This window comes from Panicum virgatum, chromosome 4K (genome assembly GCF_016808335.1).
Source record: "Panicum virgatum strain AP13 chromosome 4K, P.virgatum_v5, whole genome shotgun sequence".
Taxonomy (NCBI): Eukaryota; Viridiplantae; Streptophyta; class Magnoliopsida; order Poales; family Poaceae; genus Panicum; species Panicum virgatum.
In genome coordinates, this window is record NC_053139.1 from 7,409,223 (window position 1) to 7,422,527 (window position 13,305).

General features: G+C 46.3%; 1 protein-coding gene across 1 annotated transcript; it reads left to right on the plus strand.

The window, feature by feature from the left end:
• The first annotated feature begins 5,354 nt into the window (after window positions 1-5,354).
• LOC120701834 (ethylene-responsive transcription factor ERF015-like) lies at window positions 5,355-5,942 on the plus strand. Its single transcript, XM_039985646.1, has one exon. The coding sequence runs from the start codon at window positions 5,355-5,357 to the stop codon at window positions 5,940-5,942; it is 588 nt and encodes a 195-aa protein (XP_039841580.1).
• Window positions 5,943-13,305: the final 7,363 nt, after the last annotated feature.

Below are 13,305 nucleotides of genomic sequence, written 5' to 3' on the forward strand. Positions count from 1 at the left end.
TAACTAGTCCGGTCTAGTTAACATATGGCCCATTAATTAGTCCATTAGCTAGTCCATGAATTAAGTTCTTCTACTAAAGAATCAACTTCAGATCTTTCGTTGAGTAGACATTTCAAAATGTTAGTAAATATTTAAGAATGTTTCGAGTTTCTGAGTCATTTCAGGTTTGTTTAGAAAACATTTCAGAGTGTTCCGTAAAAATGTTTAGCAAAAGTTCTCACCAAATGTTTACCAAACACTTTAGAATGTTTCAAGGATTACATATTTGTTTGAAAACAAATCAATGTATTCTGAAAAATTTTCATTTGTCCTAAAAAGTTTTTGAAAACACTTTAGAATGTTCTAGGATATTGAAAATTTTGAAAAATGTTTGAGAACAAGTTCAATTGGTCCGAAAAATTATTGGTCAAAAAGTTCCCAAAAAATGTTAGTAAACATTTCAGAATGTTCTGAATTTTTTAATCATTTCAGAATATTTCAAAATTTTGAATCATTTCAGGTTTGTTTGAAAAACATTTCAGAGTATTCCATAAAAAATGTTTAGCAAAAAGTTCCCACCAAATATTTACCAAAAATTTCTAATTGGAACCCGGATAAATAAATCGGAATCCCAAACGAAACACGGACAATCAATATTTCGCACAATCACGACACACCCTGTACATGAAGTGAATGAATACAATATTTATAGTATTACGTAGGTCTATTATATTACCCATAGCAACACACGGGTACTATGCTAGTACAAGAAAAGTTTCAAGTAAATATTGTTAAACACTTCAGAAAATTTCAGAATGTTTGAAAACATTTCAGATTGTTCTAAAACATTTCAGATATATTTGGAAATATTTTAGATTTGTATTGGAACATTAGAACATTTCGAAAAGTTCTGATTAAATGTTGTTAAACACTTCAAAATGTTCCAAAAATCTGAACCCGACATGTTTAGAAACAATTCAAAGTGTCAAGAAAAGTTACAAATAACTATTGTTAAACACTTTGGAAAGTTCTTAATGTTTGAAACATTTCAGATTATTCCGAACAAAGCATTTCAGATTGTTATGAGAAAATGTTCACATGAAAAAAATTCCCAAATAAATGTTGGTAACCACTTCATAATGTTCTGAATGATTAAAAACAATTCAAGTTTGTTCGGAAACATTATTACAGTGTTTTGAAATATTTAGAACAGTGTGCTGAAATAATGTTTACATCAAAAGTTCCCAATAAATATTGTTAAACACTTCATAATGTTCTGAAGGGTTAAAAAATATTTCAAATTTATTTTGGAAACATTTCGAAAAGTTCAGAACACTTCATAATGTTTTGAATGATTAAAAACAATTCAGGTTTGTTCAAAAACATTTTAGAGTGTTCCAAAATATTTAGATTAGTTTGGGAACATCTCAGATTAAGCATGTACGTTGCTACGGACAAAATTGGTACAAGTATCAGATATGTTTTGGTGCATGTGCGTTAATTTGTAGGGATCTATATGATCGAGTGTGGATGAAGGGGGTTGGTCTGCCTTGCATACATGATGGATTAAGGCCCACTTGTTAATAATACGAGATGGACCAAAACCAAATGGAACAAACCAAACGAACCAAACTAAAAATTTATGTGGAAACCTTACTCGCTTTAGAAATAGATATAGATTATAAGAAAAAAAGTTGAACTAATCTTCAAACATTTCTTGTGAAAAAAATATTCATGAACATTTTAAAAAGTTTGGGAACATATTTGAATGTTCCATTTGAACTATTTGAAATGTTTCTAAACATTCAATAAACATTTGAACTATTTAAAAAAATATTTTAAATGTTCTGAAAATGTTTGTTCCAGAACATCCAATAAAACATTTGAAAACATTTCAGAATGTTCGTTGGAACTTTGTAGAATGTTCCAGAATTCAAAAAGTTCTCAAGGTATTTTGTGAAATATTTCAAAATGTTGAATTAGAACAAGTCACAATGTTTATTGATAAATTGTCAAAAAACATTTCAAAATGTTATGGAGAAAAATGTTCCATTGGAACTTTTAAACTTGTTCCATTGGAGAAAAATGTTTAAACTTTTGAACACTTTTGGGATGTTATTAAACACTAACGTGGGCCGCGCTTTCTTAATGAGCCTCCGAAATCACGAAGTCAAGCTAGCATAGCAGTGAGGAGGAAGAAAGAAAGAACCAGATACCAGCCAATGAAAAAAAGACCGTGTTTATATCTGCGGGCCGTACACATGCAGGCAAGAGTGGACCTGCGTCCTCTGGGCTGTACGCATGGCCCGCGCGCGTCTGCTCTTCTGCGACAGGTCGTATTCTGGCAGCGCGCGACAAATAGATTTACCCCTTGTGTATACGTTTGATCAAGGCGCTAAACGTGGCCTGCCTCTCGCTCCACGGACATGAATTTTAGCTCTTTAAGCACTTAGACAATGATTCAAAGCGCGAAAACTCAATATTGTGTGACCAATGGAATATAGGTTCGAATAAGATTGACATGCCGGTTATGAGTTCGAGGCTACTAGCGAGTGCATGTGTGTTGCCTCATGCCAATCTCAATAGAAATATGGGAATGCTTGGATCCGAACATCCGGACGGTGGGAAAATATCGGACACGGAGCTCAAGCTACCTCCACCATTTCTCATCCACTCATTCCAGTCATCTCTATCCACTCGTTCCTTTCCATCCACACAAATCTCTCTATCCCTCCCTCTCTAATGCACTCGAGCCCCCATGGGCGCCCGCGGGCAGGGCCGTACCAAAATTTTGGTGGCCCTAGTGCAAAACACAAATGATGGCTCCATAACTATATTATAAAATGCAAATAATAGAAATATATTCATACATAATATAACTACAAAAATCCATGTATGCTAAAGGATTAAAGAGTGAATTTGCCTTACCAAATCTTCTTAACTTCTATTGAATAGTGTCATTCGTCTAATATTTATTCGAAATGAAATCGTCAATTATATCTTCATATTTAATTTTCTCCAAAATATCATTTTCAAGAGAAATTGTTGCCAATCCATTGAGCGTTTCTTGTTTCATAGTACTGCGTGTGTAGGACTTTAGCAACTTCAATTTAGAAAAACTTCGTTCTGCATATGCAATTGTCACCGGAATAGTTAATAAAATTTTATATGTAATAAGGGCATTAGGAAAACATGTCTGAGTAATTGACCGACCTGTTCAGAATTTAAAAATATAGAACAAAGCTATTAAGCTAAATTAGTAAAGGGGTCGCGAACTACATCAGTACATCACCTACGTTATGAAATTTGAAGGGCAGGGGCGTCGCCACCAACCAGCTGCTCGCCAGCACCTCCGGCTCCGTGTGACCTCGCCGGCCGGCAAAGCCGCAAAGGGACGCGCGACGGCCAGCAGCCCAGCACTCGATGAAAGATGCAAGACGGCAAGACACCTCGACGCCAACTCGCGGCAGGCGGCAACGACAGGAGGCAGCAGCGATTGAGGCCGGTGTCGAGAGAAGACAAATCGTTGCGACGTCCATTGATTTCCTTCTTACGTTACTGGCCTTGGCGTTTTGGGCTTTAGGGTAATGAAATCAGCATGTTTATTAGTGGTTATTAAACTTAATTTTGGTGGCTCACTCAAAATGGGCGGCCCGGTGCTAGTGCGCCACTTGCACCGCCCATTCGACGGGTTAGGCAGCTGTGCAAGCTCGAGCCCGGGGCGCACCCTGCGCCGGCCGCCGCTCCACGCGGGTGAGGGTGAGTCGCGCCGGTCGCCGCTCCCCCGCTGCTTCCCCGCACCGGACGCTAGAGGCGCTTCGGGCAACGGCCATGGCGGGCAGCAGACGGGGCGCACGTGGTGAGAGGTTGGGTCGGCGCTCCCCCCGCCCCTCCGGTCGCCGCTTCCCTACCAGGGGTGAGCCGCGGGCAGGCATCTCCGGAAGGTTATAGAGGAGCGAAGGCTATGGCAGAGGAGCACTGGGTGGTCATGTTGAAATAGGTATCTTATAATATTGCGGTAGAGATTTTGGGATGTTGTAGTGGGTACCTAATGGTGTTGTGTTGCAGTAGAGATTTTTGGATGTTGCAAGTAGGGCTGGATAACGAACCAGCTCGACTCGTTATAGCTCGGCTCGTTAGCACACTGGCTCGGCTCGGCTCGCTAAAAAGCTCGAGCCAGCTCGTTTGGCTCGCGAGCCAAATCATAAAAATACATATAGAGAGATTATTAAAACAAGTAAGCAACAAACACAAAGTATTTATAATTTTAACACTAGAGAACATAAATTCATCCATCAATTGATCTACAATTCCACAGTTTACACATGATGATAAGTCTACAATTATAGAATTGGACTGGGATGAGCTATCGAGGGATGTTAACTTGGCTTGTTATGGCTCGTGAGCCAGCTCGAGTTGGCTCGATATAAATCGAGCTGGCTCGTTTTAGCTGGCTCATTATAAAAAGAGTCGAGCTTGAGCCGAGCCATTAACGAGCGAGTCAAGCGAGCTAACGAGTTACGAGTTTTTCGTCCAGCCCTAGTTGCAAGTGCAACATTTTTAATGTTTCATTTGTTGATTTCTCATGTTGCAATCGGTCAATTTGCAGGCAACATTAGCCAATGTTGCAACGGGAATTTTTTCGCTATGGTGGTACCATCCAATGCTAGCGCCCTGGATCGGATGTCCAGGCGCTAGTAGCTCCCATAGAAATATCATAGAAGTATCATGAGCATTAAATGTAATGTCACGTCAGCAAATTTGTTGATACGATAGAGTCATCTACGATAAAAGATGAGGAGAGTTTTATGGAATAAAAGAAGAGACACAATTATCAAATTTTCAATTTTAATAACTATGCGATGATACTCCCCACCGACATCGACTTTACAATCTCCACAAAATAAGCTTGTTACAGCTGTTACACATAGGACGTCATCTTAGACATCTCGGTGACCTCATCTGAAACGATTTCCGGCCGTCACTGATGCAGCGGCAAAATACAGAAACAATCTCCATGACCCAGAAAGGTAAAAAAACCAATGCAAATAAAGACTAGAAATGCAAAAGTTCCTGACGCAAACTAGTGGGACAGTAATATTTTGTTCCCACATACCGCCCAAATTGAAGACACGCGTAACGAGTAACGACGTGAAAGCACGGAGCCGTACGGTTAAAAGTCTGGGACTACGTGTTGGCCCCCACATCCCATTCGTTGTGGCCGCGTCCCCGGCTACCTCCGACGTCCGCAACGGCGCAACCTGCCAGTATAAAACGAGCCGCCGCGCGAGCTTCTTCCCCAGTTTCCATGCACCCAGCAAGTCAGGAGCAGCAGCTAGCGCCGCCGCCGGTGCACCAGCTCGATCGTGATCGACATGGTGCGGCCCAATAACAACGCGCCGCCGCCGCCGCCGGGAGAGAGGAGGAGGCGTTCGTACAAGGGCGTGCGGCTGCGTAAGTGGGGCCGATGGGTGTCGGAGATCCGCCTGCCCAACAGCCGCGAGCGGATCTGGCTCGGCTCCTACGACGCGCCGGAGATGGCGGCGCGGGCCTTCGACGCGGCGTACCTCTGCCTCCGCGGGCCCGGCGGCGCGGCCGGGCTCAACTTCCCGGGCTCCCCGCCCGACGTCGGCCGCACCAGCGACCCCGACGAGGTGTACAGGGCTGCAGTGTCCCACGCCAACCGGGCCGCCGCCGCCGATCAGCCGCCGCCGGCCCCGCTAGCCCCGCCCCCGCTGCAGGTGCCGACCCCGAGCTCCGACTGGTCGCAGCTGCTGCCGGCCAACCTGCCGCCGCTCTTCTCTCCGACTTACGCGGAGAGCCATGCGCACCTCCTGCCGGTGTCGCCGACGGCGGCGGACGACGTCGACATGGACGGGATCGGAAGTGTCTCATGGCCGGGGCTCTGGAGCTTCGATCCTAGCGGGGCTCCCGTCACTGATGATGATCACGTTGACATTTGACAACGAAACCGGACAAGCGCGCTCGATTTTTCCTGACATCCAGTCCAGTGATGGCGACACCGGAATGCATGATCCATCATTCAGGACGGCCATCGACTCTCTCTCTCCTCTTGGCTCTTATACTCTTATTATAGCTAGCACAGCGTTGACGCAAGTCGTCGTGTCAACGGTGATGCATGCATGCATGCTTGTAGGAAGTAAAGATTCGTCTTTCCTCCTCCACGGTCTCCACCTCACGCCATTACCAGTCGGTCATAGACTAATAAGGATTCCAACATCTATGCCAGTTGCCACACGCCTCTATACGTGGTTAGCGTAGTCAGGGTTAAAAAAACCGCTCGGAACCGGACCGGTTACCGCGGTAACCGGTGTTACCGGTCCGGCCCGGTTCCGGATCCGGGCGGTTTTAAACCGGGGCAAATTCAAATTTTAAATTTGAATTCCAGGAAATGAAAAAATCCCAAAAAATTCATAAAAATACTTCAAGTTGCGAGGAATGTAATGGTGTCAAAATTTTTGAAATATTCATTCGTTTGATATATTTTGGGGGCATTTGAATTTAAATAAAAAAACGGGCGGCCCATTAAGGCCCAACGGCCCGTAACCGACACATAAGGCTCCACAACCCCCAGAAGCTTCAGACCGGCGCCCCCCACCCCATTTCCGCCTCCCTCTCCCTCCAGGCGACGCCAGGAAGGCCGACCGGCGGTCACCGCCGGCCAACCGCTCGGGTAGCGCGGCTAGCCGGCCGGTAGAACCGTTTAGCCGGCCCCGGCCTGGATCTAACCGTCCGCGCCGGTTAACCGGCCGGGCGCAGCGGTAAGCCGGCCGAGATCGGCGGTAAGCCGGCCTGGGAGATCGGTAAGCCGTTTGATTTTTTTTCCTTTGGGTTGATTTACAAGTATTAGATGATTTGTTTTAGGATTTAGATGTATGACCTAGGTGTAGTTAGGATTTAGGTAAGATTTAAGTGTATGACGTAAGGATTTAGGTTGATTTGATTTAGGTTTATTTAGGATTTAGGTAGAATTGAATATTAAGATGCATATATGTTTTTAGGATTTAGGTTGATTTAGGATTTATGTGATTGGTATGTCTTTGTTGTCCATTTATGCAGCTAGACAATGTCAGGTAGAGATAAAGTTGTTGTATGGGAACATGGTGAAAATTTATATTTTGCAGCTGCTGTCCTAAATCCGAGGTATTCATACACGATGGAACTAACTCAAGAAATGTTCCGTGGACTCAAGGATACATTTGAGCGCATGACGGATGTCCATAGCGCCGTGCAGGCATTGCAGGAGCTTGAGGTGTTTCGGCAGAAGGTTGGCGAGTTTGGTAGTGAAATGGCAATGAGAATGGCGATGGATCCAAAGACATCCCCATGTAAGAGTTAGTCCGTAAGATATTGTTGTTTTCTCTATATTTGAATATATTGCTTACATACTTGGTTGCACATACAGCGTCCTGGTGGATGATGTTCGGATCAAGCACTCCAAAGCTGCAGTACCTTGCCATGCGGCTTGTTTCACAATGTTGTTCGTCCAGTGGATGCGAGCGCAACTGGAGTACTTTTGCCTTGCTGCATACAAAAGTTCGCAATCGATTGTCGCACAAGAAACTTAACAAGCTGGTCTATGTCAACTACAACCTTCGTCTGCGACTAGAGGTGGTCTCCGGCCCACCGATACGTGAAGAAGGTGATTTTATCGACCAGCTGGCCCATCTTTCATTTTATGATGAGAATAATCCGGTGCGGGAATGGATGGAATATGGTCGATCTAACCGCGCTCCAGTTCTGGACGAGGATGATGATGACGGAGACGTCCCTCTCCCGTCTCATATTGTCAGGGATCAAATAAACCTCTCAGATCTACGTGACACTACGGGGGATGCTTGCATCAGCGATTGGGCACGTAGACATGTGGGTGACACTCACCTAGGGAAGAGGAAATTCCAGAGGGGGCATACCAAGGGTGACTCGAAGCGTCAAAAACAATAAGGAAAAGCAACAACAAAATCAGTGAACAGCGACACGTCCACTGATGATGACGATGGTGAGCGTAGTCCACCGTATCAAGAGACTGGGGATAGCAGCTCCGCTGGTGATGGTGACGGTAGTGACGGTGCTGATGCTGGTGGTAGTGGTGGTGCTGGTGGTGGTGGTGGTAGTGGTGGTGGTATTCCCATTCGTTTCACAGGTATACATTGCACATATATATGCACACCTATTTCTGATTATGAGCACTAATTATTATATATGGTTAATTGCAGGGGAGACTCAGTTCACACATGCTACTCAAGACCCCGATCATGGAGCACCGGAATCGCCGAGGAGAACGGTTGGACCGACGGACAACGATACTCCACAGTACTCTTCTTCCTCCTATAGCGATTCCAGGCACTCTTTTCACTATCCCATACCTGACATCAGCATGCAGCCACAGACGAGATGGGTGTACGAATGGGAAGACCCCCATTTTTACACTATGTTAGTTCAGGAATGGGAGACAACATCGGCGTGGACAGGGCAATCTTGGCAAGACTACAAGGCTGAACTGCTTAGAGTGCGAGGTTTGAATGTGATGTCCATCGCCGAATACCAAATGGCGTCCAGAATGGGGGTCTTCCCATTCTTACGTTGAACTATTATTAATGTGTATCAGTGACTACTGTATTTGTAGGCACGATTATGACTATGGTATTTGTATGCACGCGCATTAATATTGTATATCTCTACATAATTATAAATTATTACTTTGGTGTGGTATTTTACATTAATATGTGCATAGTTCATACCAAAATTTCCTTTTATTTCACACCACGGAACCAATTTAAAACTGTCGATTTATTTTGTTCCAAGGCCGGTAACCCGTGCAACCGGTCCGGTTTTACCAACAAACCGGCCGGCTAACCGGTCCTAGCCGATACAACGTGAACGTTTGAATTTAATTTTGAATTTGGCCGGTAAGAACCGGTAACCAGTCCAACCGGTCCGGTTAACCGGAACCGGTGGCCGGCGGTTCGGTGGAAACGGTCGGATAAAAAAACCTTGAGCGTAGTACGAGTAGTACTACAAAGTGAATCTTTTATGCATGGAGGTCTAAACGAAATCTATTTGCAAAAAAAAATTTATAGATGGGTGCAACTTTGTGTAATGAATCTAATGAGCCAAAAAAAATCCGTGGTTGGCTACGGTGAAGCTACAGTAACTATTCTCTAATCGTGCGGTCAAAGTTCTCTTTAGATTCATCTCGCGAAGTAGTATAGGGATTGTGAAGTTAGTTTTGCAAATTACCTTCATTTAATATTAGTAATTAATGGTCAAAATTCTCTAATACAACTAGTACTAGGGAACCAAACAAGAATTCGAATTCTATCCCCCATAATAATGCAGTACTATTTTCATGGTCTTCTCTCCTCATTTTCATTGTGGTACAACACATTCCGTTGTTAGCATTTGAATACGCGCATGCATCTGGCGGCGCTAGTAGACCTTTTTCTAGCGAGTAATTAGCTTCCTTTTGTTTTACTTTGGTGTGGGACTTTTCTTATGCTCCGGCCTGTCTCTGGCTAAGAATGGCAACGGGTCGGGTTCGGATCGGGTGGAGTCTCCGTGCACCCAAAACCGAAACCCGAAATCGAAACCCGAATCCGAACCCGAAACCGATTTGGGTGGAAATCTATCACCAAAACCAAACCCGCGGATACCCGAAACCCGAATGGATACCCGAAACCCGCAGATAAATATACACATTCACATGTATAAACAAGAGGCAACAAATAATAAATATTTTCATGACTCAACTTTCATTAAATTTAATAGTCTAAGTAAACAAATTATCATTAACATATTATAAAACATGAGTTTTAATTCCAAATAATTTATTTCGGATATCCATTGGATATCCACGGGTGAAAACCAAAACCCGAAATCGAACCCGAAACCAAACCCAAACCCGAACCAGAAAACCGTGGGCGAAAAACCAACACCAAACCCGAAACCCGAAAAACCGAAACCCGCGGATACCCACACCAAACCCGATCCGATGCCATCTCTCTGTGGCTTCGCTGGAGCAGGTTTGTAAAACGGACACCTCTGGCGCCTAAACTCTGCTTTCTTCTTATCAATCAATGCCGGAATCTGTCCGGCCGGGTCTTTCGAAAAAAAAAAAAGATACGCGCATGCATGCAAGTTGGTCTACGGTATACCCTTGGCAAAGCAGGTCTGATCCAATCCAGGACACTCAGCTCAGAGCAACACTATTTCTTAACCTTTTACTAAGCGGCACAAGCTTAAGAGCGATCGATGTAAATTTCTCGCTGCAAGTTCTTCTACCAGCGCATCATGGCCGGAATCAACAAAACAAACGTGTGATCAGGCGTTGAATGTGTAAGACCACTCTTATTGAGATTTTCCTCAAGATTTTCTTTGAACTTTTTATTTCCTCAAGAGTTTCATGAGCATTAAATAACATACCACATCAACAATTTAGCTGAATTGACAGTATCATTGCGAGGAGAGATTATGGAGAGTCTCATAGGATGAGAGAGGAGTTTAATTCATTCCTATGAAATGCAGCTAGCACGGTTACCAAGTTCTTAATCTTGACAACCGTTTAATGAATAAATTGTACACTGAAACTAGCCTAATAAAATGTGTGATGGTAGGATTCAGATGTGGGATCTCGGTTGCGGCTTCGCACGAAGCTTTTGAGTAAAGCTGCCAAGGGTTTGAGATGCAGACTAAACCTGCACTGAACTATTTTTATTAAACACGCCGACATAAACTACTCCGGATCACCCCATAGCATATGAAAACCAAACCACACCCATCAAAGCTAAAGAGGAAGGTGGAGACCCCGCAAGTAGTGTAGGAGTATGCTGGTGGTGGTACTTTTAATTGTGCGCGCTACTAATAGCTAAGACGATGAGATTGGCTAGTCAAGCAAACATGAAACGTGCACAGCGGCTACTCGATGCTATTAGTGTCCCAAACCAAGTCAAACTGGTTCACTTGTAAAATCAAACCAAACCAGATTGACTTATAGCTAGAGCAACCATTTTTCACTAAATTGAAGTAGGAACAATGTAAAATTCAAACCGTTGCAACCAGTTTCCACACCTGCAGTTAACGGTGAATGGATGCCTGCGAGTCGTCTCTGTCAGTCAATCTGGTTTTTGCAGTATGAAACTTTACAGCTTCGTTGGACCATTTGGAGCCGAAACGTCGTACTCCTAGTCTCCTCGTTTTCCGACGGCAGGGGGGGGGGGGGGGGGGCTTCGATGCTTCCACACCAATCCGATCTGTCCGTCCTATATAGATATCATTGCCAGGTGTCACTGCGGCGCTATCCAAGAAGAACATCCAGTGGACCATGCCTCGGCTCACATCACCTGACGTGGTCCCACCCGCTTCCTCTCGATTCAGGAAAAGATTCATGGAGGCCGAAAATTGTGCGGTCATGCACACTGCTCCAATGATCTACCATATGCTACTCCCTCCGTTTCAAAACATAGATTGTTTTGACTTTTCTAGATTCATATATTTTATTATGTATCTAGATATATGTTATATTTAAGTACATAGTTATAACATCTCATAAAAATTACGGAATGTTATAAACTCCAAAAATGCGAGTTTTCAAAAACTTTTTGTGTGATTGTGTTATTAGCTAGAATAATATAAGGTTGCCTTCTAATTCTCCCTAAATTCCTAGAATCTAAAATTTAAATTAACAGAAAGACCCTAATGCTAGTGTGCTATATTTGGAGTTTGGAGTTTATTGGATCTACCTTGTTTCAAAGTTTGTTTGAATAATTTTTGTTTGAAATTATGTGGCATTTGATTTGAATTCAACTATTCAAATCAAATGCAAAAGCTAACAAACCTCTAACTTCAACTTGGGCCAAAACCACCTAATCTAAACCCAGCCCAGCCTAACCCACAGGCCGCGTTCGGCCTGCCAACCCCGCACGCCCTAGCACCCCGGCGGCCTGCTCTCTCACCCCGGCCCAAAACCCGCGCGCACGCCGCTCCGGTCTGTCTCCACCTCACCGCTCGGCCTGCACGGCCCAACACGGCATTCGGCCCAAACCAATCCACCGCCAACTCCGCTACGCCCTAAGCCGCTGACTGCGCGGACCCACGCGTCAGCCGATGCTGTTCCCCTTTCCTCTCGCCCGCGATGCGCTCCTCTGCCCCGCCTCCGCCTTTTTGCCTTTACCGCCGGTGACGACGCCAGCAGCCGCAGCTGCTTGTCCCCGCTCCGCGACAAGAGAAGGAAACCGCCCGCCCGCCCGCACGCCCTAGAAACCCTAGACCCAGCGCGGAAGGCCATCGGATGCGCGCCACGTAGCCCCCGCGTACGACCCCAAACCGGCCCGGCAATCTTCGGCGTCCGTGCTGAGGGGAGCCCTAGCCCGGCCGCCTATAAAGCCCCAATTGCCGCCACCCCAAACCCTAGCCACCCTTGGGGTTTTCCCCCCTCCAATCGAACGACGCCTCCTCCTCCTGGTGAAGCAGAGGAAAGGGGAGAAGGAAGGAGGAGAAGGACGCCGCCGCCGGAGCACTCTATGCCGAGCTGGCGCCCATGATCGACTACGCCGATGCCCCAGTTCTGCCTGCACAGCCTCAACTCACCGCGGCCTCGGATCGACACGTCGCCGCCCCTTTTCTTCCCCAATCCGAGAGGTAGGCCGCCGCTTCGCCGCTCCTTGACCCCCTCATGTTGCCGCCGCTTCCACCTCCAATCACCGCCGTGCCGTGCATGGCCACGCCGCGGCCCTGGGGCACCAGGTGTCCGCGCGCGTGCGCACAGCCTAGCGCTAGTGCCCGTGGCTAGGCCTTTGCCTTGCCTTGGCGCCGAGCGTGAGTACCGCCGCCGTTCATTGTCATGCTCCGCCGGACCGCACCCTCGCCCTGCCGTCGAACCTCGCCCGGCTCTTGCGCGTCGCGCCGCCATCACGTCGTGGAGACATCGCGGTGTGGTGACCACGCACACCACCACGACATCGCAGTTTGGCCCCTTCACCTCTATTATGCCTTGCCGCACGCACACGTCCTTGCGCCGGCCGCAAGGCCAAGCCTTGAGGCCGGATCAGACCCACCGCCGTGTCCCTGACCTCGCTGCACCTTGACCCTGTCCAATCGAGCCCCGCGTCGCCGCTGGAGGCACACCGCCGCGGACCTGGGAGCACCAGAAACCCGCGTGCGTGCGCGCGAACCCTCGCCAGCCACAAGGCCAAGTCGTGGCCTTGCATGGCCGAGCACCTGACCCTGCCGTCGCCTCAGTCGCCCAACCCTGCCACGCCGCGGTCTGGAAGGGCCAAGCGCCCGCGTGCGTATGCACCTCGCCGCGCA

Bases quoted from the DNA above. Each gene is read 5' to 3' on its own strand.
- LOC120701834 (XM_039985646.1), top strand. From the start codon at position 5,355: ATGGTGCGGCCCAATAACAACGCGCCGCCGCCGCCGCCGGGAGAGAGG.